Source organism: Bos indicus x Bos taurus, chromosome 20 (genome assembly GCF_003369695.1).
Source record: "Bos indicus x Bos taurus breed Angus x Brahman F1 hybrid chromosome 20, Bos_hybrid_MaternalHap_v2.0, whole genome shotgun sequence".
Classification (NCBI taxonomy): Eukaryota; Metazoa; Chordata; class Mammalia; order Artiodactyla; family Bovidae; genus Bos; species Bos indicus x Bos taurus.
This window is the reverse complement of record NC_040095.1, coordinates 8,341,455-8,368,144: the sequence shown is the minus strand read 5'-3', so window position 1 is coordinate 8,368,144 and position 26,690 is coordinate 8,341,455. Positions and strand designations below refer to the sequence as shown.

Sequence of the window (26,690 nt, the reverse complement as noted above, 5' to 3'; positions counted from 1 at the left end):
ACACATCCCATCTGGCAGGAAAGGATTTCTGACTTTTCCTAAGTAAGTTTGTCTCACATTTCCCCTGACCTCATTCAGTGTTTTAGCTTAACCTGGTCTGGCTCATTTACTCTTGCCTGGAAAATCCCATGGACGGAGGAGCCTGGTAGGCTACAGTCCATGGGGTCATGAAGAGTCGGACACAACTGAGCGACTTCACTTTTCACTTTCATGCATTGGAGAAGGAAATGGCAACCCACTCCAGTGCTCTTGCCTGGATAATCCCAGGGACGGCGGAGCCTGGTGGGCGGCCGTCTATGGAGTCGCACAGAGTCAGACATGACTGAAGCGACTTAGCAGCAGCAGCAGCAGTCTAGCTCGTTAACTCCAAAGCACTCTTCCAACCCCTGACCTTCATCTATCACCATCTCTTGCTCCACATGGGATACCTGCCTCTCTCCATCGCCGACATTCAAAACCCTCCCCAGCCCAGGTGATGGCTCCTTTACAACAAGTGCCGCCCTCTTCTCCCCCTTCAAAACTGTCCCTGACAGTGATGACAATGAGAAACAGAAATGCAAATTACCCCCTGGACAAAGCCAGAGGACATGTATAATGCAAAACCACAAGACATAATATTAATAAAGAGCTATCAGTGCAACGACACCCAGAGAATGGGGATCACCTGGGTGGCCCTGCTGGCTGACCTGAGGGAAGGCTGCTCCCCCCATCACCTCATCACCAGGTGAAAGCAAACCCATCAAGTGGGAAGGGTACCTTTGGAACTGTAGGTGCACATCCCAAACAAACCAAACACACGTGGTTCTCCAAAGGCCGGAGACAACCACTCTCGGGCTCAATTAAAGAACTGTTCAGCAGCGAGAGCAAGCAAGTGCCTGGGCAGAAGGTGTGTTTCTGACCTGATCTGTCTCCAAGAAAATGTGGGGAAGAAGGGTCAAATATAGAATCACATGTACAAGCCGTACTTGTAGGGAAGGCTCCAGCAGAGGAACTCGATAGTTGCAATCTTGGCTGGCTTTCGGGGAGTGATGTCTAAAAGAATCAACTCACACGACCCACAGCACATCATAGGGGAATACCTGTAACAGCTTGGAACACAGGCCTGTCCTCTCTCCGCACATAACTCCTAACAATATCTTGCCCACAAAACACTGACCTTATCCAAAAACAAGTACTAATTTTAAATGTCTATGCATTGATTGTTTTTAGAAACACCAACTCCTTTTACAAAAAGGAGAGAACAAAACAGAGAGAAGCACGACAGGTGAAACCAATGGCAGGTCACCAGAAAGAGGCTTCCATCAAACACATTTGAGAAACATGAATAACGAGGCCAAACATAAAATTATGAGTTTGAGAACTTGATGAGGCATTGACCTCTGTGGAACAGGAGCTCCTGGTAAGGCTAAGAAAGCAGGAAATGAAAGATGAGCCATCACAGCTGAAGAGAGCAGTGGAGGAACGTGGAAGCCTGGCAGCCAGGAACCAGTAAGAAGGAATTATTATCTATGTCAGTTCATATCTAGACTCAGCCTTACGAATTCCCAGGATTCTTGATTGGCTCTGCATGGACCCAGACCTGGCTGGCTTGTCTTCTGTCCCCAGAGGCTTTTATCCAGTTTCCTTAGAAATCCACTTCCACTTAGAAATCCAGATCCACTTAGCTGACTGCTGGCCTAGTTCCTCCACCATCATTAGCTTTGACACAGGGAGTCTCCTGGTTCGGTTTCATTTCCATCTCATCCCATCCCAAGTCATCTCATCCTTCATTCAGTAAATATTCATTGAGCACCTACCATTATTCCCTGGTAGCTCAGATGGTAAAGAACCCGCCCACAATGCAGGTTCAATCTCTGGGTCAGGAAGATCCCCTGCAGGAGGGAATGGTTACCCACCCGTGTATTCTTGCCTGGAGAATCCCATGGACAGAGGAGCCTGGCGGGCTGCAGTCCATGGGGTCACAAAGAGTTGGACACAACTGAGTGACTAACTTTCTTTCATCATGGTTCCACAGGTATGTTGCCAGGCCCTGGGAATATGGTGGGGAGCAGTTCAGACACCTCCCTGCTCTCTTGGTGCTTCAGTTCAGTTCAGTCGCTCAGTCGTGTCTTTGCAACCCCATGGACTGCTGCACACCATGCCTCCCTGTCCATCACCAACTCCCAGAGTTTACTCAAACTCATGTCCATTGAGTTGGTGATACCATCCATCTCATCCTCTATTGTCCCCTTCTCCTCCTGCCTTCAGTCTTTCCCAGCCTCAGGGTCTTTTCCAGTGAGTCAGCTCTTTGCATCAGATGGCCAAAGTATTGGAGTTTCAGATTCAGCATCAGTCCTTCCAATGAATATTCAGGACTGATTTCCTTTAGGATAGACTGGTTTGATCTCCTTACAGTCCAAGGGACTCTCAAGAGTCTTCTCCAACACCACAGTTCAAAAGCATCAATTCTTCGGCGCTCAGCTTTAGTCAAATAAAACACACAGATCTTTAAAACAAAACAAATCAAATCAAATATACATATAATTGTATTGTGAAGAAGGCACTGGTAAAATAAAGCTTTTTTCTTAGGACAAAAGCTGCTATTTAAGCAATCAGGGCCTCTCAGTTTAAGAAGAAGCACAGCACCTCGGACAGATCTTTGTGAAATAGATCTCCAGTCCAGGTTCGATGCATGAGACAGGGCGCTCAGGGCTGGTGCACTGGGATGACCCTGAGGGATGGGATGGGGAGGGAGGTGGGTGGGGGTTCAGGATGGGGGACACATGAACACCCATGGCTGATTCATGTGAATGTATGGCAAAAACCACCACAATATTGTAATTAGCCTCCAATTAAAATAAATAAATAAAAAAAAAGAATCTCCCAAGGAGCCTCTCAGCTATAAACTATAAGGCCAGATGGGCCCCTCTGCTGGGAGACAGTATCCCAGGACTGTCTCGGCGATGTCGTAGAGGCTGCTCCACCTTTTTGGAGCACAGAGCTCTGAGGTTTCTAGGGAAAGGATGAGGAGAGGACAGGACAGCCAAGGAGACATCCCGCACCACCACCAAAGAAAGCCCTGCTGAGGCTGACCCTGAACCCTTTTTTAAAACTATGTAGTCCCTTGTCCTTCCCTGGTAGCTCAACTGGTAAAGAATCTGCCTGCAGTGCCAGAGACCCCAGTTCGATTCCTGAGTTGGGAAGATCCCCTGGAGAAGGATAGGCTACCCACTCCAGTATTCTTGGGCTTCCCTGGTGGCTCAGACAGTAAAGAATCTGCCAGCAATGTGGGAAACCTGGGTTGGGAAGATCCCCTGGAGGAGGGCATGGCAACCCACTCCAATATTCTTGCCTGGAGAATCCCCAGGGACAGAGGAGCCTGGCAGGCTACAGTTCATTGGGTCACAAAGAGTTGGACACGGCTGAGTGACTACACACACACACAGCACAGTCCCTTGCTCATTTAAAGTTGGCGTGTAAAATTTTCATCATAAATGTAAGTAGACAAGATTTCTATCTATGTCACGTAATAAATACATGTAAAAATAAAACACACCTCATTTTAAAAGGTAGGATACACACCCACTGTTAAATGTCTGTGATTTATTTTAAAACTCTGCAGCCAAGTGTGACATTGTGTATGTGCTACTTAGGTTAAACTCCAACAGGCCAGTTAGGATATCCAGAAGTCAGCTAAGATAGAAAGGCCACAGGTCAGGTGGCTCCCACAAAGGCTTCTGCATCCTCATCTCAACCCATACCTGGACTTGGCTAATTAGCGTAAGGGTCCAAAGTGTGGTTTTATTGGTGAAAGTAGTGGTCTGTTAACCGCACAATGAAGCTAGCGATGGGCTTTTTCCCTGGGGCATCCGAGGTATGCAAGATCTGTGGGTGGCTATGATTTTAGAGGTATCCCTTACTCTAGAGTAAGCAAGGTCGACTTGCCCATAGGGAAGGCACCAGTGGCTCAAGCCTTCCCAGGTCAGCCAACAGCTGATGGACAAGGATGTCTGATGACCTGATGCTCGTTGAGCATTAGAGAATTCTGGCTCCAGAATGGGTCAGGGCCACCTCCTGTCAGGTCAGCGTCTTCATGCTCATGGGATGGGCAGCCATATACACTGCTTTGTGCATGTTAACACGTTTAATAAGCATCTGTATGTCTAGTAGAATTTGATCTGAGATGTCTGAGATCTTTGCTTTCACATGTTAATGGGATTGTGAGGGAATAGCAAGCCTTCAGGTACTTCAGATATTTTTGGTAGCTACTGAAACAAACCACAGGGTGTATATGATTAACTTGGTTTAGCCTGTTAGTTCATGAAATAATCATAATATCTTATTAAAAATTAGCCAACTTTTATGGTGGCTCAGATGGTAATGAATCTGCCTGCAATGCAGAAGACCCAGGTTCAATCACTGGGTCAGAAAGATCCCCTGGAGAAGGGAATGGCTACCCACTCCAGTATTCTGGCCTGGAGAATTCCATGGATAGAGGAGCCTGGAGGGCTACAGTCCATGGGGTTGCAAAGAGTCGGACATGACTGAGTGACTAACACGTTATTCAATATATCAAATATTACATGGTTTTTGTTACAGTAAACTTTTATTTCCATATACTTCCTCCCCACAGAATTTTATCCCAATGTAATAGTTTTACTACAAGAGCATTTCTTATTAATCACCTTACTATATTTCTTTGAAATAAATATATTATGCTTTGGAAAAACGGAGAAGGCAATGGCACCCCACTCCAGTACTTTTGCCTGGAAAATCCCATGGAAGGAGGAGCCTGGTAGGCTGCAGTCCATGGGGTCGCTAAGAGTCGGACACGACTGAGTGACTTCACTTTTACTTCTCACTTTCATGCATTGGAGAGGGAGATGGCAGCCCACTCCAGTGTTCTTGCCTGGAGAATCCCAGGGACAGGGAAGCCTGGTGGGCTGCTGTCTATGGGGTTGCACAGAGTTGGACACGACTGAAGCGACTTAGCAGCAGCAGCAGCAGCAGCAGCTTTGGAAAAAATATACATTATATATATTTTCCACATCACAAAATATTTTCATTTCAAATTTTTTTAAACCATTTATAGTGTAAAAATCATTCTTACTGCTATAGGCACTTTAAAAAACAGCAAATGCAGAGTCTTTCTTGGAACTCCCCTTGTCTACCCGAAGACAGATCTTCCAAACAAAACTCAATTGTCATAAATCCCCTTCCCAGGAGTTTCATCAACCAGGGAAGACTGACTCTTATCACAGAAGAGAAGTTCCAGAAGTCAACACCGCACCCCAGCAAACTGTCACGAATGATCACACCTCCCATCTATTTCTCTAGGGGCCCATTCATCTCTCCTAAAAACCACGTACTCTCCCCTAAGAAGCCACCATTCCCCTTCCCTTTTCCCTACTAAGCCTGAATTCTAGACCACCTTGGGGACTTACTCATTTTTCCCTGGGTATCTCCCATATATCCAGGAAGTAGTCATAATGGTAAACTTCAGTCGGTTTTTCTTTTGTTAATATTCTTTGGTCATGGGGTTTCAGCCAAGAACTTGGAAGAGTAGAATGAAAATTACCTTCCCTCCCTTACATCTTGCTGATGGATGGAGGTGGTTCTGACTTTGGCCTTGGCAGGAGATAATCTAGGGCCCTGGAGGAAGAACTCATCCCAAGGGGGCCTAGAATGATGACATGGGTCCAGTGTCAGGGCAGGGTCACTGTGAAGGAAGAGCTGGCACTAGCTCAGCAGGAGTCCAGGGCTTGAAGCCCCTGGCTTGAGCTAGAAGCCATTCTGCTTTAGGAACCAAGCATTTGAGAACAAATTCAGGAGTGTAACCCCGGGACCCCATGCCAGGGGCATCTGAGGTGGAACAGGTTCCACCAAGGGCTTGTCTTCTCTTGAAAAACCATGCTGGCCAGGCAGGGATTTGGACCATCAGGGGTGTCACCAGAGTGGAGCACAAGGCTCCCTGGGCCTTGGGCCACCTGCTGGAACAGTCCAGTCATTGGAAAGTGAGTCTAGGAGCAAAACCAGGCTGGGTTGCCAGGCATTGCCTAGGGCTCTTGGCTTTGGGAACACTGATTTACACAGAGAGCAATTGAGCCTAGAGCTGTTCTTTCCCCAGGAGCGCTCCGCTGCTCAGGTGCTGGCTCTGAGCAAAGCAGACACATGAGCAAAGGCCGTGCTGGCAGATGGTGTGATGAAAAGATGCAGGCCTGGAAATGCAGAGCATTAGAAAGACTGCCACTGACCTGGTCGGCCGTAGACTGTAATCCATGAGAAAGACGTGAAGGAGGGAGAGGTGCCCTCTGGAGCAGGCGCAGTGCACGGGTGAGCATACAGGATGGTTGTAGGTGGAATGACTGGATGAGCATGCCAGACAGAGCTGGCGCAGCTCCTGCATTTGAGGAGGAGCTGCTTCAGGTCAACTGTGGCCCAGCGCGAGCTGGTAGGGGCAGCCCCTGAGGTGGACAGAGAGGAAGGGCTGGAGAGCAGAAGAACAGGTGTCCCCCATGCGAGGTTGAATGCATCCAGGAGTGGGTAGGACTGGAAATGGAAGCGATCGGAGCACCCGGTGCCAACACCTGAGCAGGAGATCTGGGAGGTCCGTGATGACGGCAACAGAAAAGGCAGAAGGCGGCACCATGGCATAAACAGCAAACGGATAATAAATAGCTATGCTGGTGATAAGTGCCCTGAATGAAAGCTACCAAGGACTCCGAAAACAGCGGATGGTGTGGGGGAGCCGGGGCTGTTTCCCATGAGGGAGTTCTTTGGGGAAGTGCCATTTAGCTGGAGAATTAAAGAATGGGTAGGAGTTTGTTAGCTTGCTCTCGACTGCTCTGCTGCAGCTGCTGCTAAGTCACTTCAGTCGTGTCCAACTCTGTGCAACCCCTTAGACGGCAGCCCACCAGGCTCCGCCGTCCCTGGGATTCTCCAGGCAAGAACACTGGAGTGGGTTGCCATTTCCTTCTCCAACTTGACTGACTCTAAATTGATGTTAACAAAATAGCCATCGCATACCTCCTGTGCTCACCCATGAGAGGGGAGAAGCTTGGTGCGTCAAGGCCAGCTCGGCTACTTCCTGGCCAGCCAGGAGCTGCTCCTCTTTCTGTGCGTCTGTAAAATGGAGCACAGCCATAGCCACCTCATCAGCTTATTACAAAATGCAAGAGACTAAGAGGCGGACGTCACAAAACAGAGTAGCTTTTATGCAGGGTTAGGGGTTATCACTGTTTAGGAGAAAATATTTCTCCCCGATCTGCATCCAAGCACAACTTACAGTAGGTCTTTCTGTATTCATTTAATCCTTTCAATAACCTTATGAGGTAGGTTAACAAGAAAAAAAAAAAAAAAAACCCAAAGCAGCTTTCTTTTCCTTCTTTTGGAATCAGCACTGCCTCAAGCCGTGGCTTTACCTGCATTCTGTGTCTGTGACAAGGGACCTTCTGTTAAAAACAGGGCACTCAGGAGGTGGCTTCCTGCCAAACCACCTTTAATTTGTTAGATGCCTGGTTCTCAGGTGTCCAAGTTCTTATTGCTTCACTTCTGAGGCCAGCAGTGGTGGCCACAGAAGTCAGGGCTCGGGTGTGTGACCGTGAGGAGATAACCAACGCCACAGGCTGCGCCCCACCCACTGGACCCTCAGCTGGGTTTGGAGAACCCCCCGGCAGCCCCCATCTGGAGAGCCATCTCCAATGTCTCAGACATGTTTCCAGATCTGATCCTAAAACGGGTAAATGACTCGAATGCACAACAACAGAAGGATTCCAGCCCACCCTATAGGAACCAGGTGGGAAAAGTTAACCTTTTCTTTCCCTCTTCTTTTTCTCATTTACTGTCATATTTATTTCACCTGGGTTTATTTTCACAACAGTCAAGACTGATTTGAGTCCTTTTTGGAATCATCAGTGGCAGCCAGGACGTGGAAAGCCAGAACTGAGGGCACAGTGATGGGGTGGATACCGTTAGGTGGACGTGGGAGAGGCTGGCAGGCAGGACCCGAACCCTGGCCCCTGGCTGCTGGGGGAGGGCCTGGCAGGGTCCCCTCATGCCTCCAGGGACACCCGCAGCAGAGGCGCCTTCCTGAAGCTTGGGTGGCTGCAGACGGTGGTGGAACAGAGGCAGAGAACGACAGGGCAGAGAACACAGGGTGGCCACCTGCATGGCTCGTCTTTGAGATCCCGCGACAGCCCTGCGAGATGCCGAGAAATACTGGGAGACATGTTTCAGAAGAAGCGAGTTGAGCTGGCATTCAAAGCCAACGTGACTCACCTTGCTCTCAGCAAGCATCCTGACCCTGACCTTTCTTTTCCTCTGTCTCTACCTTCTCTATGGATTTATCAGATCAACCTTCCTGAAGATTGTGGGGAAGGAGCCGCAGATGGAAGACGAGGCAGTTAGCTGAGCTGGAACATATTCACTGACAGCCCTCCGTGGGCCAGAAACTTCCTCCTCCAGGCATCTTTTGAAGTAGGTCTGCTTATTTCCTTATTATAGACGAGGACACTGAGGCACAGAAAAGTTGTGTGCTTGCCCAAGGTCACACAGCTAATAAGTGGCAAAGCCAAGATCTAAACTGAGTTCTGATTCATCCCTTTTTTATATGCTGGGGAGGAATGACTCATTCTTTGGGAGCTGTAGGTATCTGATGGAGCCAACAGCAGATGCCAGGCAACAGGGACCACTGCATTTCCATGGACCTCTTACTATGCACAGCTCCTCTAGTCTCTGCCCAGGGGCTGCCACCTCTGTCGAAGTGTGTCTCTCTCTCTCCCTTAACAGTGAGAAGGCCTCCATCGAGAAAATCAAGTGGCAAATCCTCACTTTCATTCTCTCTCAAACAACTCCTTGTGTTCCACACCCCCAGTTCCAGCTAGCCACACTCAAGCTGAGCTGTTATCAGCCATGAAAAATCAACAGCAATATTTATCCCAGGCAATAAAATGACTGCAAAAAAAGTTCATCTTTGCACTGGGGGTCAGCTAAGGGGCCAAACTAAAACAATCAACTCAAGTTTGCCAAATCCCATCTCGGATATGGAGGGCTTCCCTGGTGGCTCAGACAGTAAAAAATCTGCCTGCAATGCAGGAGACCTGGGTCAATCCCCAGGTTGGGAAGATCCCCTGGAGGAGGAAATGGCAACCAACCCTTGTATTCTTGCCTGGGAAATCCCATGGACAGAGGAGCCTGGTGGGCTACAATCCATGGGGTTGCAAACAGTCAGATACAACTGAAGCAACTAACCCACCTCAGATATAGCTCTCAGGCCCCTGGGTCAACAGCTAACATGAGGGTGGGGAGGAGGAAAATGCCCCAGGAACCTTGGTCTCCCCTGCCTGCAGCACCCTCTACAGGGTTAGGCCGCTGGAGGAGGCCCAGCCTGATGCAGAGGCATAGCTGGGAGTCCTGGGAATATGAGTTGGAACATGGATCCAAGAAAGCACTCGAGAGCAAATTCCTGTACCCCAGGGGAGCCTCAAGAAATGTCAGGAATTGGAAGAGAGGAATGCATGCCTCTGGGTGCTCAGGTTAATCTGGAGCAGAACCAGAGGGCAACCAAAAAAGAAAAGAAAAACTAGAAGCTGGCAGAATCGACTGATGAACTGTCTCTGTGCAATCCTGTGAATTCTGAAACATGAGCATACTTAATTCTACAGTCTTGAGCCAATCACTCGTTCTGAGCTGCTTCTCCGGGTTGGCAGTGGCCTGGGGAGTGTCAGGCATCAGTCGGCCCCTTGCTTTCTGCCTGCCTGGAGCCCTCAGTAGCCACATATGCACATGTCAACTCTCCTAGAGGATGGGCCCAACCCTGTTGATGTTCTAATGACCATCACTGACAGACACAGGAAGCTGTTTCTTTCAGAATTCCTGAACTTCAGGACGATACATTCCATTGCCTCCTCACCTTCACCACTCAGATGTCTAATGGGCATCTCAAAGTTGTTGTTCAGTCACTAAGTCATGTCTGACTCTTTGCAACCCTGTGAACCGCAGCATGCCAGGCTTCCCTGTCCTTCACTATCTCCTAGAGATTGCTCAAACTCATGTTCATGGAGTCAATGATGTTTCTGTCACCCCCTTCTTATCCTTGTCGTCCCTCCTCCTCCTCCCTCAATCTTTCCCGGCATCAGGGTCTTTTCCAATGAGTCGGCTCGTTGGCTCTTTACGTAACCAAAGTATTGGAGCTTCAGCTTCAGCATCAGTCCTTCCAAGGAATATTCAGGGTTGATTTCCTTTAGGATAACTCGTTTGATCTCCATGCAGTCCAAGGGACTCTCAAGAGTCTTCTCCAGCACCACAGTTTGAAAGCATCAACTTTCACACCAATCTGTGAAGCCTCACCCTCAAACTGGCCTACCTGCAGTCTCAGTCAACGCCAGAACCATGTTTCCAGTTCTTCGGGTCAAAAACCTTTGGGTCAAAACCCATATCCAGTCCATGGAAAACTCTGCTGACTCTATCTTTGAGATGTATGAGACACATTCAGAATCTAATTGTGTTGATCACGTCCAAACAGTAGCCATGGTCATCTCTCTCTTGGATTATTCATAACGGCCTCCTTAATGGTCTCTTCATCTCCACTTCCTCCTCCCATGGCTATTCACACCCGGAATCCTGTTTTCTGTTTTAAAATAAGACAGATCAATCACACTCAGTTAAAAAACCTTGAAAAGGCTTCTCATCACTCTCAAAATATTTACAACAGGGAATTCTCTGGTGGTCCAGTGGTTAGAACGCTGTGCTTTCACTGCTGGGGGCCTGGGTTCAATCCCGGGTTAGGGAACTAAGATCTTGCAAGCTGTACAGAGTGGCCTGTGGGGCAGGGTGGGGCGGGGTGGGGTGGGGCGGGGCGTGGGAGGAAGTACTCACAAGGGCCTACCAAGCCTGACAAACTCTAGAGACGTGACATACACACCTTTTCTCTCTGACATCCTCCTAGTCTCTCCCCCTTGCTTAACTGCTCAAACTACCTTGGCTTCTGGTTCTTCCTTGAATATGCTATGCCTGCTCCTGCCTCATGGCCTTCGTCCTTGCCGTTTCCTCTGCCTGAAGTGCTCTTCCCTTCTCCCAGCAAATACCTCCACATTTCTCTGCGACAGTTTTAAAATATATTCACAAATTCTTTGATACTCTCCCCTTCAAGAGGTGGGGCCTAATCCTTCTTTCCTTGACCTAGTGACTCAATTCTAAGGAACCGAATAAAGCAGAAGCAATGATGTGGAACTTCAGAAACTGTGTCATAAAAGGCACTATAGCTTCCTCCTCATTCATCCTCTCTTGAATCATGCCCCCCAGAGGAAGCCATCTGCCACATCCTGAGAACATTCAAGCAGTGTGGTGGAGAGAGGTTTACAGAGTGAAAAACAGCCCTCCCCCGCAACAGCCGCGAGAGAGAGGCACCCTGAAAACAGATCCTCCAGCCCCAGTCAGGTCTTCAGACAAGGTAGCCCCAGCAAACTGCTTGACCCCAGCCTCATGAGTGATCCCAAGCCAGAACCATGCCCTGCTAAGCTGCTCCCAGATAACTGACCGTCAGAAATCATGAGAGAGGATAAACTTTTGTTGTTTAAACTCTGCCTTTGTAGATCATTTCTTATGCGATGATAGATACCAATAGGCTTGCTTTCTCATTCCCCTTAAGTTTTTGCTGCCATATCACTTTCTCAGACATGCCTTCCTCAACTACCCTATGAAACTGGAATCTCCCCAGCACTCCCCAATCTGCACTTGTGATTTCTTTTTCTCCACAGCACTTATCACCTTCTGCATGCCTGCTCAATCGCTCAGCAGTGTCCAACTCGATAGCATCCCCATGGATTGTAGCCCACCAGGCTCCTCTGTCCATGGGATTTTTCCCAGCAAGAGTACTGGAGCGGGTTGCCGTTTCCTCCTCCAGGGAAATTTCCCAACACAGGGATGGAAGCCTCGTCTCCTGCATTGGCAGGCAGATTCTTTACCACCGTGCCACCTGGGACCCCCAATCATCCTCTAGTACTCTGTGTTATTTCCACATTTCTTTCACTGCCTTTCTCCTCATTAAAAACACAAGTTCCATGAGGCAAAAGGATTTTGTGTTTCTTACTGGCACATAGTCAGCACTTAATAAATATTTGCTGAATGAATAAATGGATGCATTCCTCAGCTTTACTCTCCATATTCATTTCCTGAATTCAAGATTCATCCGTTTTTAAGGCTTGTTCTGATGCCATTTTTCTAAAGACTCAGACTGGACTGATCTTTTTTCATACCACATGGGCTGGAAAAGGCCACCAGGTCCTAGATAGTGACAAGGTCATCCAGTCTCCTAAGAACAAGTCTGCTACAAAGATAAGCACCTTGAAGGCTGGTGGGTACGTCTTTCATACTTGACTGGTGAGTGGTTTCCAAGGAGTTTAATTTAGTCAAACAGGCTCCAAAAGACACAAACAGTCCAAGCAGCAGACATCCCAAGTGGAGGCTAATCTGATTGTCCTTGGTGCCAGTACATTCAAATCTGTCATGTGTGGCCAGCCTGCAGTCATGTGGCACCGGAGGGGCAGCTGTATCAACAGGCCCCTCGCGGGCCCACACACGACGGGGCCGGAGATTGAGTTTCAAATAAGGAAGGAGGAAAAAATGCGTAGGGGAAGGAGAAGGAAAGCCCTTTGTACAGAAAGGAGTTGCTAGCAGGCCTGTGTAGAGCAGATCCTACAGTCGGGGCTGCGTTCTTAGAAAGCTGCACGCCCCTGCTGTTGTGTAATCTCCACTGCTGGCTATTTGCTCCTTAGCTGGGCGTGCTGGGAGGCCCTTCCAGCAGGTGGTAGAACCTGACACTTTGACCAGCTCCACCCAGACACAGATTGCCGCAGTGTCCTTGGGAACAGTGTCTGTTTTGTTGATGATCAAAAAGCCACATAATAAAAAAGCCATTTTCCGAGTTTGTGGCACTGTGTGTCCTCTGGGTGACAGGCGTCCCCCAGGAGGAACAGTCAGTACATCTGGTTCAGGCCTGTGCTCCCCGTTAACCAGTTGTGGAGGTCACTCTACATCTCTTAGGCCTCGGTTCCTCAGCTGAAAAATGAACTTTTTAGCTCCCCTGTTGCCTGTAACCTTTCTGGAGTTGCTGGAGACACATAGTGGAGAACCCCACACAGGCTGTATGTAGGTGAAGTAGGTAACACAGAACCTGGCCCAGAGCAAGGGGTGATGATACTCAAGATGGTAATAATCTTCTGGCACTGCGGTCAGTGGCCCAGCAAACCCCTCCCACTGGACCCTGCCAGCCTTCCTCCCCGAGGGAGCCCTGTCTCACCTGCCCAGCCTTTGGGCTGCAGAGCCCAGGTGGCCACCCTTCCCTATTTGCCTCCCTCTGGCCCCTTTGAGTCTCCCTCTCACTTCTGTAATCAGCTAAACCAACTCAATCTTTACTGCAGTGGAAAAGGGCTGGGGACAACTTGTATTAGGCATGCAAGGCGCTTACTCTTTCAAAAGGTTAAGGCAATGGTTGTGAACTCTTGACTGGGTTTCAGAAGTGGACAGGATCCCAGAGAGGAGTGGCAGGGATGGGGAAGGGCTCAGGGCGCTCCCCTGTTTGAGCTTGACTCACCTTTCACAGCGCCCTGACCTCTGGTGTGGAAACTGGCACAGTTAATTCCGTGTCACGTGTTATATGGGGCAGGTTACAAATAGCACGGGGATTAGCAAACCCATCCCGAAACCGCCTGGTTCAAGGGCAAAGTTACCAGTTTAATTCCAGCAAATCATTAGCGACTGAGAACCGGGAAGGGAGTTCGATGGCAAACAGGGGCTGTGACCATACGTGAATCTCGGAGCTAGGACGGAAGGCAGGGAGGACCCTTATCTCCCACACTAATGGAGCGCACGTTTCTGTGACCTGGTATCTTTGTAACCTGTTCGTCCGGGCGCTCGCGGTGAGAGGCTCGCTCCACTGACCCCGGCCAAGATCTCCGGAGCGGCAGGAGGGCCACAGGCCACTGGGTGGACCGTCGCAGAGGGCGCAGCGGCGGAGACCTGGGGACCCCTGCCTAGGCGGCGGTCAAGCCGAAGAGAGGGGCAGGAGCTGCCCTTTTCCCCCACTCCCAGCCCAAATTCTGGGCTCTAGGCCCGGAAGGGAACCGCCTCCTACACGCCGCCCGGATCGCGACCGTCGCCTTGTGACTTGGGACAGCCAGGAGAACCCCAACTTCGGCCCCCTGCCCGAGGGCCACAGGCCAAGGAGGTGGCGGCGGGGGGCACTTTTCCCGGATTCCTTGCGCGCACCGGTACGGACGCGGAGCCTCCCGGGCCCCAAAGCTGCCCCTCACTCTCCACCCCAGAGCCGGCGCGCCTCTGGCCCGCAAGGGCAGCACCCGGCGGCGGCCAGCTCCGGCCAGTCCGCCCGGCCCGCGCCGCTGCGCCCTCCCCGCACTGCGTCCTCTGTAAACACTCCGCGCCCCGACGCGCAGGTGGGAGAGCGCGGGGCCGCCGGGCGCCGGCCAGGCCGCGGGCGGGGGCGGGCGCCGCGCTCTGCCGGGTGCCAAAGGCCCGTGCTGCCAGCCGATTGCCGGCGCAGGGAGCGCGCTCGCAAGACCGAGCCTCAGGTAAGCGCCCCGGGCCCCGCGCTCCTCCGCACCCCTGGGGACCGCGCTCTGCGGTCGCGGGCCGAGCGCTGAGTTTAGCGTCCAGGCGGGGTGCGCGGAGCGGCGCCGCGCGGAACAGCCGCGCTAAACCTGCTCCCGCGGGAGCTCTGGCGCTCGAAACTCACAGAGCTCTTTGCCAGGAAGGGCTTTGCCTCTCTTTGCGTCAGCCCCCAAACACAGCGCTTTGGACGTGGTGACCCGCTGCTCATTTGGAAATGTCCTTGGCAAACAGCGTCGTGAGGCGGATTTGGCTTTGGGGAAATGAAGTGTAGGCTGGTATTTGGGAAAGGTTTACTTTCCTATTACTAAAGATATCTGTGCCACTGTGTGAGCGTATCCGTGGTCGGGGGTGGCGGGCAAAGAGATGGACGAACTACTCACGTACTAACTTGAATGGGGGATTAACTACCTATGCCAAGTACTTAGTCCATTAGTCCATGGAAAGGAAGCTACACATCCAAATTTAGGCTTTACTAGTATTTGGGAATTTTCCTTAAGGCAACTGAAGCCTTGTGACTCACATCAAACTCAAAACACTACCCTACAATGAGTTGATAGGGCTTTGTAGCAAAGTCACCCTTCATCTCTATCTCCAGACCAGCAAAAGATATTACAGGATTCAGAATCTTTTTGTTTTTAACTTGGGCAATACTTTCAGTGTTTGTTTCAGCTTAATTTCATCTTCATAAATATAGTTTGTCCAAGTGTAAAGTACAAACTTGTTTCCCACTTCTATTTCCCTCTCACTCCAACTTCCTTCTGATTTTATCTTATTTATTCCTGGAAAAGCACTTCCTAGAATAAGATCAGCCCTTTCCTTTCTTTACTGAAACTGACGCTACTTGCACATGATTTGCGTTTGTCAAGATGGCCTTGGCTTTAGGGACTCAATCTCTAGCTCTTTCATGGGATCATGGAGGCAAGTGGCATAGAATATGTTTCAAGTTTTCTTTCTTTGAGTAAGTGAATATGTTCTTCACACTGGGGTTGTCTTTTTGAGTGCCCTGACTAGAAGGGTCCTGGAAAAATATTCCATTCATTAGCATAAGACAAGGTAACTGGCTGATAAAGTCAGTCTGTATAAAGTAGACAACTCGTGACCCACTGCTTGGGGGTACATTTAATATAGGAGACCTTTGAAGTACAGGGCTCGGGTGGTCTTGTGGAAGCTGCTTTCCCACTTGATTTCATGGATACTCTTTCAGAGTCAAAGTTCTCTCGCTGTTTAGTGTTTTGTAACTGGTGATTTTTATCAGCTGCATATTTTTAATGGGGCCGAAACTTTTTGTGGAAGTGGGTGGCCCCATGAAGGAAGGGGAGCAGGAGGCCACCGGCCCACCTGGGGGACAAGGTCTACGTGGCCCACTGTGCCAGACCCCCCCAAGTCATCTGAGACCCTGTAACCAGACCATCAGATTTCAGGGCAACCCCAGTGTGTGCCTGTTTGAGGTCTCAAGACTCACATTTTGACAGAATTAACTTAATCTCTCCCAAACTCACTGTGTTCCTGAACTGCCTTCGCCTTCCGTTGAAACTGTTGAACTTGGGTCTTCTGTAGATGGAGCCTTAGAATAAAGCCAGGAATGGAAAGTTGCTGCAGTCTAAAAGAGGAAATGGAAAGTTAATTACTGAAGGAGAAAATTTACCCACTTGGAAATGCTCAGAGCAGCTGTGATGAAATGTAGGATGTCAATAAATCAAAACAATCCGTGTGGTTCTTCCTTCACTTACCATTGTGTGTGTGTATGTTTGGCCTGGGGAAGTGAGTCCATAGGACTCATAACAGGAAAAGCCACACCCAGTTACTTTTGTTGTATGGCTTTTGAGTTTTCTAGATACTCTTAGGTGCCTGGCAAATGCATTTCCCCTTCTTACATATCTTTATAAAATTACATATTCAGGAGTTTCTGAATGCCAGCTCTTCTGACTCATGAACCAACTCATTGTTCTACGGTGTATCATTTCCACAAAGTTGTTCCTTATGATTTCATCCTAGTGTGATTTTGGGAAAAGAACAGGGCGGGTCAGGAACACCTGTAGCCCTTTTATAATTTGGTGTTTGGTTATGTCTGCAGAGCTGCTAAAACCATCGAAGGGAACCCATACATCCCACCCACCTTGGGCAAGGGGCCTCTCCTGGCCATGTCTCCTGCAGCCGCTGCTGAGCCAGACGGGGTCCGGGGAGACAGGCATGTCAGCAAGCTCATTTTCTTCCTTTTTGTCATCGGTGCCATCCTGCTGTGCGTGGGAGTTCTGCTCTCCATCTTTGGGTTCCAGGCATGCCAATACAAAACCTTCCCAGACTGCAGCATGATGCTGAAGATTGCTGGGCCCGCGTGTGCCGTGGTTGGGCTGGGGGCTGTGATCCTGGCCCGCTCCCGGGCACGACTTCAGCAAACTGAGGAGCGCCTGCGAGGCAACAACCAGGCGGACTCCGACCGACCCTTCCTCTGTGGGGAGAGCCGCCAGTTTGTCCAGTGTCTCATCTTTGGGTTTCTGTTCCTGACGAGCGGTATGCTCATCAGCGTACTGGGCATTTGGGTACCTGGGTGCGGCTCAGACTGGATGCAGGAATCACTGAATGAGACAGACACAGCTGACTCAGAGCCCCAGATCTGTGGATTCTTGTCCCTTCAGATCTTGGGTCCCTTGATTGTGCTTGTGGGATTGTGTTTCTTCGTGGTCGCCCACGTTAAGAAGAGAAGCAATTTGAATGGGGACCAGGATGCTTCTGAAAGTGAAGAGAGACAAACCCAGAGCCTGGAGCCCATCCAGGTGACCGTAGGTGGGTCGCTGTCTTTCCTTTGCTTGTTCATATCACCGTGGCTGCAACATCAAGGCTGCTTTTGGGTCTGGCCTAAATTCTCTCTCTTCGTCTCTGTCCTCTGTCTGTCTGTCCTTCTCTCTCTCACACACACACATAGATGCACACAGACACAGTTCTGCCTCTGTCATTATCCCCGTAAGAATCACTCAGCACATCCTTTCCTCCCAGCAAAACCCTATTATCTAACAAAAGCATCAGGACATTGAGTTGTGACCTTGACTGAGGTTGCAGGGCAAATAAAGAGGACAGTGAGAGGTCGTGAGGCTACCCTGGGAGCCTTCTGTCACCTAAGGGACCTGCCACGTGACCCTGTTTCCCTGTTATTCTCACAGCAAACTCTTATGGCACTTCTGGTTGTTGAAAACGTGGGTTCTCATCACTGGTTATCCTTGACTGGCTGCCCTCGGAAGTCCTTAACTTCTCCTGGCCTTACTTTGTGTTCCTGTAAAATGAACACTGCACTTCTGAGTTTCCTGGCAGCACTGACATTCTAGGATTCTGAGTCTGTTGCAAGTCCATTGGTCTTCCACGTTTTGGAGGAGTCTTCTCTACTCTTGTCCACCTTATTCTTCATCTTCTGTAATTTTGTCCTTGACTTCAGGGTCAGGGCAAAGTTTGGGAGCAGGGGCATAGATACAGATGAAATGTGACTGCTCTGGTCACTTCTTTGCCCTGTGGGATGCCCAGAGATTCCTTTTGGGTCCCCCTGCAGAAGACCTGCATCGCCATGTCCCGGGGTCAGGCCCCCACAGAACCACATCAGGAGCTCTGGTCTCACCTTCACACAGAAAGAAAAGCCCCCATCGCTGCTTGTTTTTGCAAATCGCTGTTTTATTTCAGTCTCCCACCGTGAAGGCACAGCCTTAACATCTAAAAGGCTGGGTGGGCAAAGGGGATTACAGAGCAGAAACTGTGGAGGGAACAGGGAAGAAAGGAGCTGTTTCTCGTGGGTGAGGCTGTCTGCTGAGCCGGCAGTTCTCACTGGGAGGATTCCCGGGGCTGTGGGCTTTGCATGGTATTGGCCTCAGAGAGGAAGGGCGGATGGATTTATAGATGATCATTGTGTTCCGTCAGGGTTGAAGCTCCCAGCTTACTTAATTGTGCGTTTATACACTTATGGTGACATCAACACTAGTTATTTGTTAATAATTGCTAACACACATAGAGCTTATTCTTGGGCCAAGTAACGATCTAAGTGTTTTAGTGTGTGCTCTTCAAGAGCCTGTTACGTGAAATTCATCCATGCCCTCAACAGTCCACTGTGGCAGATACTTAGTGTCTCCATGTAAAAGATGAAGAAACCGAGGCTCAAGGATCCCAAGTAATTGGCCTAAGGTCACAAACTAGCAGGTGGCAGAGCCAGGATCCTAACTGAGGCAGTGGGCACGCATGTGCTCACATAGGCCCTCCCGGGACACTTGCTGTAATTCTATTTCTGCAGGCTTCATCCTTCACCTGGTGTCCTGAGTCATTGTTAAATGATGAAAAGGCTCACCCAATATTATAGATGCTCTTAGTTCTTTTGGGGAACACAGTGCGAGCCAAGAAAATATACTCGTGGGACGCTCATGTTCTTCCACTTAGGTGGGGGTGTATTGAGTGTGCCCTTTGGGTTTACTATCAGGGAGTTTGGGGGTCCAGCCTTACTCCTGGTAACTGGAATCAGGGGGGACTGGGGGCAGAGCTGGAGCAGGGGTGTGGTGATTCCTGAGCATTTCTGTCCTGATGTTGGCACTGAAGAGTTTAAAATCTTTTCCATATAACCATTTAAGTCCTATCAAATTTGTGAAAATCTGGCACTGTAATTCACTGTCTTTCTCTCCTTTGATATTATGGAATAGGGTTTACATCTTTAGAAATCATGCCTTTTAGCACAATTGTTAAGACTCTGGACATTGTCTGTCAGTGGTCAGTTCTGCCTTATGAGGGAAAGTGAGGGTGATATGAGGCAAATCTTATCCAAGTGCCAGAATTCAGCTCTTCCCAGAACAGAAGACAGAGTAGATAAACCAGATGCACAGTACGCGCTGTGGGCACACCTGGTGTTGGGCCCTGGATACACAAGCAGGTGACCGGTCAACCCACAGAGGACAGCAAGTCCTGCAGGAGAAACCCCATAGTGAAAGGGAGCCAGGAGTTTCCCAGGGATAGCAAGAGGGCTGGGCACAGACCTGGCAGAGGGCTGGGTAAGCCTTGGAGATGGCTGGAGGAGGAGTACTTCCTTGTCTGTGTTTGATAGGTGATTGGCCTACTTTGGAGGCTTATTTCCAGCTCATTTGTCCTGCAGTGTGTAATTAAAGTGAACACTCAACCTACCTTCCTCCAACCTACCAAGACCTTCTGAAAAAATCAAATGAGAATCCCAAGACAACCACCATTGTTTTTCGAGCTTCAGTTAGCCACGCATATTTTAAGCTCCAATTGCCATCTCCTTGCAGAAGGAGGGGTGGAGTTTATGCGTTTTCTGCAGGGGAGGCATTTGAGGCAACAAGGGGGAGAGTGGAGCCACTGGCCAGACGGCCAGTTGGGAGTGTTTCTTCAGACATGCCAACAGGCACCACTTGCTGCTGGGTGTGGAGAAAGTCCCTCTGAGGGTGTGTGACCTCTGAGAGAGCTTGTTCCATGCACAGCACCGTCTTAACCCCTCACATGAATCTGGTCCTCCTATCTGTCCTCTGAGGCAGGTGCAGTTACTGCCTGCAGTTTACAGATGTGGGCTGGGGCCTGGAGAGGGCAAAGGGCTTGTTTCGGCCACGCCGGGTAATAACTGGCGAGTGGAACCCCGGTCACTTTCGAGAACCCTGCAAGCATCAGGACTGCCACGTAGAAACCAGTCTCCTCCCTGAAGGGAAGTAAAGTCCTTTCCTCCTTCCTTCTTCCTGAGCTGTCATGTGGAGTGGCCAGCTTAGCAGAGGTGGCCCTCAGACCTCTTCATAGTGGTGCCGCCATGTCTAGAAGGTTCTGGGCAACTCATCTAGTACATTCTGAGTTGGAATCTGAGCTTGTTTCTGGTCCCCTGTTCCCCTCCCCAAAACACAGGAATGTGTTCTGGAGTGAACAGTAGCAATAAAAAATGCAGGGGGGAGAAAAACCCTAGCTTTGAGTTTGACTTTCTTTGATAAAGCTTGGAAGAAACATTGGTAGATAATAAAGCTCAGCAAGAATGGAAACCACATTTGTGGAAATAGGGATGAGGGATATATTGTGGCTGTGCCGTCATTTGTCCAGAGGCTGAAACTGCATTTGAGGAGCAGAGGCGCTTTATCCAACAGCTGACTTTTGAAGAATTAAAACTGTAAGTGGGAAATAAAAACTTGACGGCAGTGGACATCCCAGGGGAGATAAGGAACATTGTTAGCAAACACTGGCCAGAAACGCTTTAGCTGAGACTTGCTATGAAATGTAGGCTGTTTTTTTAATATGGTAAAAAAGATATAACCTACAATTTACCAATTTAATCATTTTTAAATGTATAGTGGCATTCGGTCCATTCACCATGTTGTACAGCCAGCCATCACCATTATCAATTCCTGGAGGTTTGTTCGTTACCCTGAACAGAATCTCTGCCTCCATTAAACTCTAACTCTATTTTCCTCTCCTCCAGTTCCTTAGTGACCTCTATTCTCTGCCTCTGTAAATTTGATAGGCCCACTTTTCAATTCTGCTGTTCTGACCTTTGCTATAGATGGGCCAAATGTATAATTAATGTCTTTAGCTCTTGCTCATTTGCTTACATTTATTACTCATCCATCTTCAACAAAATGTTGTGTTTCCTTAGGTGATGCCGTGATCATATTCCCACCCCCTCCACCACCTTACTTTCCTGAGTCTTCAGCTTCTGCAGCTGCCCGGAGTCCTGGGACTGACGGTTTGCTTCCAGATGAAAGCCCACCTTCATATTACAGTATTTTTCAATCTGGGTAAGATTCTCCCTTTGAACTGGAAGTGTAGAAACATTGAACCTTTTCAGGCCTATGCCTGTCTTCAGGCCAAGTCAGCTTTATGCTGTGATACAGGTGAAACCATCAAGGAGGAGTATCTATTTTGCTGACATGATGTCAGAATTATCGTCTTAATATTCACAGTACCTTCCAGGAAACTTTGGCTAGCACATAAGTTAAAAATTATAAGCGTGCTTACGCCAGGTTCATGTGAAGCCTTCTCCAGGCATCTGTATGCGCTTGTAGCAGAACTGGGTCTCAAAATGCTGGACCACCTGTCAGCCAGCCTGAGCGCTGGACCAGAACTCGGGAGGCCCCTGCTAAGTTAGGCTGCTGTGGACTGTGGGAGGTGTGGGGGTCCCAGGAGACCCCCAGAATGTACAGAGGTTCCGATATCTAATGGGGATACTTGAGTGACTGACTGAAATCAGCCTGCACCCGGCCTTGAGCATGCCAGTCTTTTCCCCTCAATTTTAAGTTGTTCCCTGGGCCTCAGAGTCTTCTCAGACTGATTGAAGAGAAATGTTAGATTCCCATTTACATCCCGCAGGCTTCCCATATGTCACAAATTAGGAGGCCTGCCTGGAGTTACATTAAACAGTATAAATGTGAGTGTTTTTCCTTGAGGCAGAGGGATGCCATTGAAGGCTGAGGAGTTACAGCAACGGAATGCGAGCAGTGGTTAGCTCAGCTCCGACTGGGGAAAGGCTGAGGGCGGCCAGACCATTTAGGAGGCTGACTCATGATCATGGACAGGCTGGAGGTAACAGGAGCCTGGGACTGTGGTGATCAGAAAGGGAGGAGCAGGACTTCTTGGTGGTCCAGTGGTTAAGACTCTGTGCTTCCACTGCAGGGGTCGTGGGTTCAATCCCTGGTCAAGGAGCTAAGATTCCCACATGCCGTATGGTGTGGCCAAATTAAATAAAATGATAGAGCATTTCCTTAAAAAAAAAAAAAAAAAGTGGGGAGGAGGAGTATGGGAGGGAGTCTGTGGTGGAGGATGATGGGAAAATCAGAGGTTGTGATGTCAAGGGTGAGAAACAGGGACAGGGGAGGTCCCTGACTGAGGAGGATGGGAATGGGCTCGTATAATCAGGAGAAGAGAATGTCTGGCTTGTGGTGGAAGCAGAGCAAGGCCTGGGCCTTGGAGGGAGACTGGACGGGCCAGAGCTTGGAGGGAATTGAGGTCCTGGAGATGGAATGGCCAAGAGGCAGCTGAAACCAAGAGGTCAGAAGCATCAGAGACCTGTGGAGAATCCACGGGCAGGGAGGGTATGAAAGGAAGGAGTTCTGGGAAATGCCAGGGCTGGTGAAGGCACTGTACCTTCCCAGATGGGAACCCAGGGTGTAGGAAGTGCAGGCAGGATCGCTGAAAAATCTCCCAGGACAGAGCAGCACTCAGTGAAAATTGACTTTTGAGATGCGCATTTGTTAAAGGCAGTGAGAAGCAGGACCCAAGAGATTGCTAGGGACCTGGGCATGCTAGGGATGAGTGCTGCCTTACCGGGTCGTTCATGTTTTAGGATACACTCTAGTGCTCCAGACTGGGTGGTGAGCTGGAGATCCGACCAGGGGCGAATGCAGGAGTTGCCCTGAGTGGATGAAAGGGAGGTTAGGTTCTGGAATTTGGAGAATTCTGTTTGTGAATTCTTTTCTCCAGTGATGAATTTCACAGAGATAAATAGATAAATGTCTATTACTGCTACTAAAAATGACTCCCGCTACTATGCCAGAGTCTGGCTTTTCTTCCATTTCCTTATATCATTCTCATAGTTCCTTAGAAGGTAGACATTGCCATCACCCCCATTTTACAGACGAGAAAGCTGAGGCTTAGAGATCAAACAGCTCAAAAGCAGCAGGGTGGAAGTGTAGATGCAGGTCTGCCCTTTGCTGGAGCCCCTCCATTAACCAGGATGCCTTCCCAACTCCCTTCAAGCTTTTGGCTTAATGATTTAATTTTCTATTTGCATACGTTTGTCTCCCTTATGTTAGCTGTCTCCAGATGAAATAGCAGAGAAGAGTAGCTGTGTGTGTGTGCATGTTCTTTTTGGAAGGCATCTATATGTTTGTGTGAATAGTGGCTCCGATGGTAAAGTGTCTGCCTACAACGCGGAAGACCTGGGTTCTATCCCTGGATAGGGAAGATCCCCTGGAGAAGGAAATGGCAACCCACTCCAGTACTCTTGCTTGGAAAATCCCATGGACGGAGGAGCCTGGTAGGCTACAGTCCACAGGGTCGCAAAGAGTCAGACACGACCGAGCAACTTCACTTCACTATATGTTTGTAGCCTTTGTCTTTTCAATGACAAGGGGAATGACAACAGGGATGAAACTGTCTTAATATTACAATCAGCGCTAAGGACAGTAAGGAGTAAGAAATTAAAACATATCTACGCAAAATATATATGGGAAGAAATTACTCTAGAAGCCCTTGCAAATGCTTCCAAATGCATGTAATTAAACATGTGAAAAGCACCTGGTATTAAAGCGTGATGACTGATTTCCTCTTCTCCCGTTCACGTTCCCTCTTCTTCTTCATAGGTCCCCAACTCCTGAGGGCCAAGGCGCGGCCTCTGAGAGAGATTGTGAATTGATATATACTATTTCTGGGACCGCTTCATCCTCTGAGACCTCCCACACGCTCCATCTCTTATCTGAACTGCCTCCCAGATACGAAGAAAAAGAAACTGCTACTACCACATCCTTGTCTCCATCTTCTGAGCCTTCCCTGCCATGAACCATGGACTCAAATTCAATTTTATATAGAATCAATCACTATTTTATTTAATTTGTTTTCTAATAAAAAACACAGTAGCATCAGCTGTGTCCTGACTTCTTGGAATAGCATAAAAATTAGTAACAAACCTTCCAGATTAAGCCGTCAGTGCTTTAGACCACGGGAGAGGCAGGGTGCCTCCAGATGGGAACTTAAGCAGGTTCTCTCACTGAGACTTACTATTCCGGGAGACTGGTGGGGATTTGTACTGGGGCGTGGAGAGACAAAGGCTCAGAGAGGCTGATGAACTTATTCAAGGTCACATTGCTTCTCAGTGGTGAGGTTAGATGTTGAACCCACCTAGCTGGTTTCTGAAAGCCAGGTGGATATCTCTACCCTGTGCTGTCAAAGGCCAACCAAAAGCAGTGGTTAATGTTTAGCTTGGCCCATTGGGTTTCCAATGTTAATTGCTTCTGGGGCAGGGAAACCAGATTACTCTCATTTATTATTTCTTCCTCTTCTTCCCTCTCCTCTTTCTTCCTCCTCTTCCTATTCCTTTTTTCTTTTTTTTCTATTTGAAAGAAGGTAGTTAGGGTAACTAGGTAATCTACATTGGGGCAGTTACCAACACACTGATGCCTGAAAGCTGTCTTACAATGATGTGACATTTTGGAGAAGAAATTTCTTGGGACATTTTGGTAACTAGTTTCCCCCATAGAGATTCAGGAAGGATGTGTCTTTCTGTATTATAAGGTGCCCAGCTGTCTGCACCACCAGCTTTTATTCTTATAAGTCTATTGCTGAACAAAAACACTGGTATAGTTGGGTACTATAATAGATATTTATTCAAGATATAAACCTTAAACAATAATCACTAAGTATTATCGATTTTACCTGGGAAAAACTTATTTTTAGAATTGAAAATTTGTAGGAACTTAGCATTTTTGTTAACAAAATTTGATGTAGCAACAATGTGAACTTTTTAATGCCTTTTACCACAAGCCCTTTCTACCATAATCCCCATAAAAATCAGTATTGTCCAATACTTAAGTGCCTGAAAGCAGAATTTAAGGCGTTAATGCTTCAATAGTTTAACTGAAGTAATGACTGATTTCATGGGAATTGCCACTGCAATAAATCAGGAGTAACAGTCTGTACCAGCAGGACCGACCTATTTCTAAACTGAACATTTATTGGATTGAACTACTCTTAAAATTCTGCTTTTTTCCCCCCTGGAAGGTTAATTATTCACATTCTAAAATTAGGACAAAGGGTAGATTATCACCACTTGCTTCTGCTGTTTCTTGTTTAAAAGGATTAAGCCCAAACTTCTAGGTACACTTAAGTTTTAAACACTTACAAGTTCTCATATATAATCAAGAGCCTTTTGAATGGCTCAGAGTTAGGGTTTGTAACTGGGTGTTTTACTTTTATATGCTAGTAAATTTAAATGGCAGTTAGAAATGCTTAGGTATAAGTTTGACCTTCCGGTGGGAGAGGTCTGTTTTACTTCCATCCATCTCCTCAGTATTCAGCCAAGTGAGAGCTGATGAAGCCACAGCATTGCAAGGGGACCCTAAGCAAGAGATGTTCATTGCAGGACTGAGTCTTGGGCAGCCAAGCTGGGACGAATCCTTTAGTCATAGGAAGATGCATCCTTCACCTATTAAGTTTCTTAAAAACTATGACACTCTGAAAACCCATCTGGCAGGCTGTTACTGATTTTCTTTTTGTCTTTTTATCAGTTTACTTTTTTTTTTTATGTGAAATTAGTCATATAAGATCAACCGTTTTAAAGGGAACAAATTCAGTGGTGTTTAGTACATTCACAATGTTTTGTATAGTCACCATCTCTAATTCCAAAATATTTTCATCCCTAAATAAAACCCCATACCCAGTAAGTAGTCTCTGCCCCTATTTCCTTCCCATCCCCTGGCAACTACCAACCTGCTTCTCTCTCTGTAGATTTACCTTTTCTGGGTATTTCATATAAGTTATATCATACACTATGTGAACTTTTGTGTCTGTCTTCTTTCATTTAGCATGCTGTTTTAGAGCTTCATCCACATTGTAATATGTATCACCACTTCATTCCTTTTTGGAGCTGAGTAATATTCCATTGTATGTATACACCACACTTTATTCATGATAGACATTTCAGTTGTGTCCACCTTCTGGCAGTTGTGAATAGTGTAGCTACTAATATTTGTATCCAAGTATTTTTTGGAGTATCTATTTTCAATTCTTTGGGGTATATACATAGATATGAAATTGCTGGGTCATACATGACCTTTAAGTTTTTGAAGAACTGAATACTGTTTTCCACAGAGGCTGCCCCATTTTAAATCCCCACCAACCATGTACAAAAGTCCATTCTTCCACGTCCTCAGCACCACTTATTTTGTTAATATTATTATCACCTTCAGTTCAGTTCAGTCCCTCAGTCATGTCTGACTCCTTGCGACTCCATGAATTGCAGCACGCCAGGCCTCCCTGTCCATCACCAACTCCCGGAGTTCACTCAAACTCATGTCCATGGAGTCAGTGATGCCATCCAGCCATCTCATCCTCTGTCGTCCCCTTCTCCTCCTGCCCCCAATCCC

At 48.2% G+C, this 26,690-nt stretch overlaps 1 protein-coding gene across 3 annotated transcripts; it reads left to right on the top strand.

The window, feature by feature from the left end:
- The first annotated feature begins 13,672 nt into the window (after nt 1-13,672).
- On the top strand, nt 13,673-24,191 carry TMEM171 (transmembrane protein 171). Of its 3 annotated transcripts, XR_003507198.1 has the most exons (5): nt 13,673-14,246; nt 16,679-17,388; nt 21,209-21,350; nt 22,003-22,134; nt 23,913-23,998. XR_003507198.1 is itself a non-coding variant. In XM_027520349.1 (4 exons), exons 2-4 carry the CDS (start codon nt 16,746-16,748, stop codon nt 24,106-24,108), a joined length of 981 nt encoding a protein of 326 aa, XP_027376150.1. In that variant the 5' UTR covers nt 13,675-14,246; nt 16,679-16,745; the 3' UTR covers nt 24,109-24,191. The 3 variants fall into 3 exon arrangements, 2 of the variants coding, with proteins under 2 accessions (XP_027376150.1, XP_027376151.1); XM_027520349.1 differs by lacking the exon at nt 22,003-22,134 and having other exon boundaries at nt 13,675-14,246; nt 23,913-24,191; XM_027520350.1 differs by lacking the exons at nt 13,673-14,246; nt 22,003-22,134 and adding an exon at nt 14,260-14,564 and having other exon boundaries at nt 23,913-24,191.
- The last annotated feature ends 2,499 nt before the right edge of the window (nt 24,192-26,690 follow it).

Excerpts from the sequence above, each read along its gene's own strand:
- TMEM171 (XM_027520349.1), top strand. The coding sequence starts at position 16,746 with ATGTCTCCTGCAGCCGCTGCTGAGCCAGACGGGGTCCGGGGAGACAGG. Across the intron at positions 17,389-21,208 it reads GCCCATCCAGGTGACCGTAG|GTGATGCCGTGATCATATTC; the intron begins GTGGGTCGCTGT and ends GTGTTTCCTTAG. Across the intron at positions 21,351-23,912 it reads TACAGTATTTTTCAATCTGG|GTCCCCAACTCCTGAGGGCC; the intron begins GTAAGATTCTCC and ends TCTTCTTCATAG.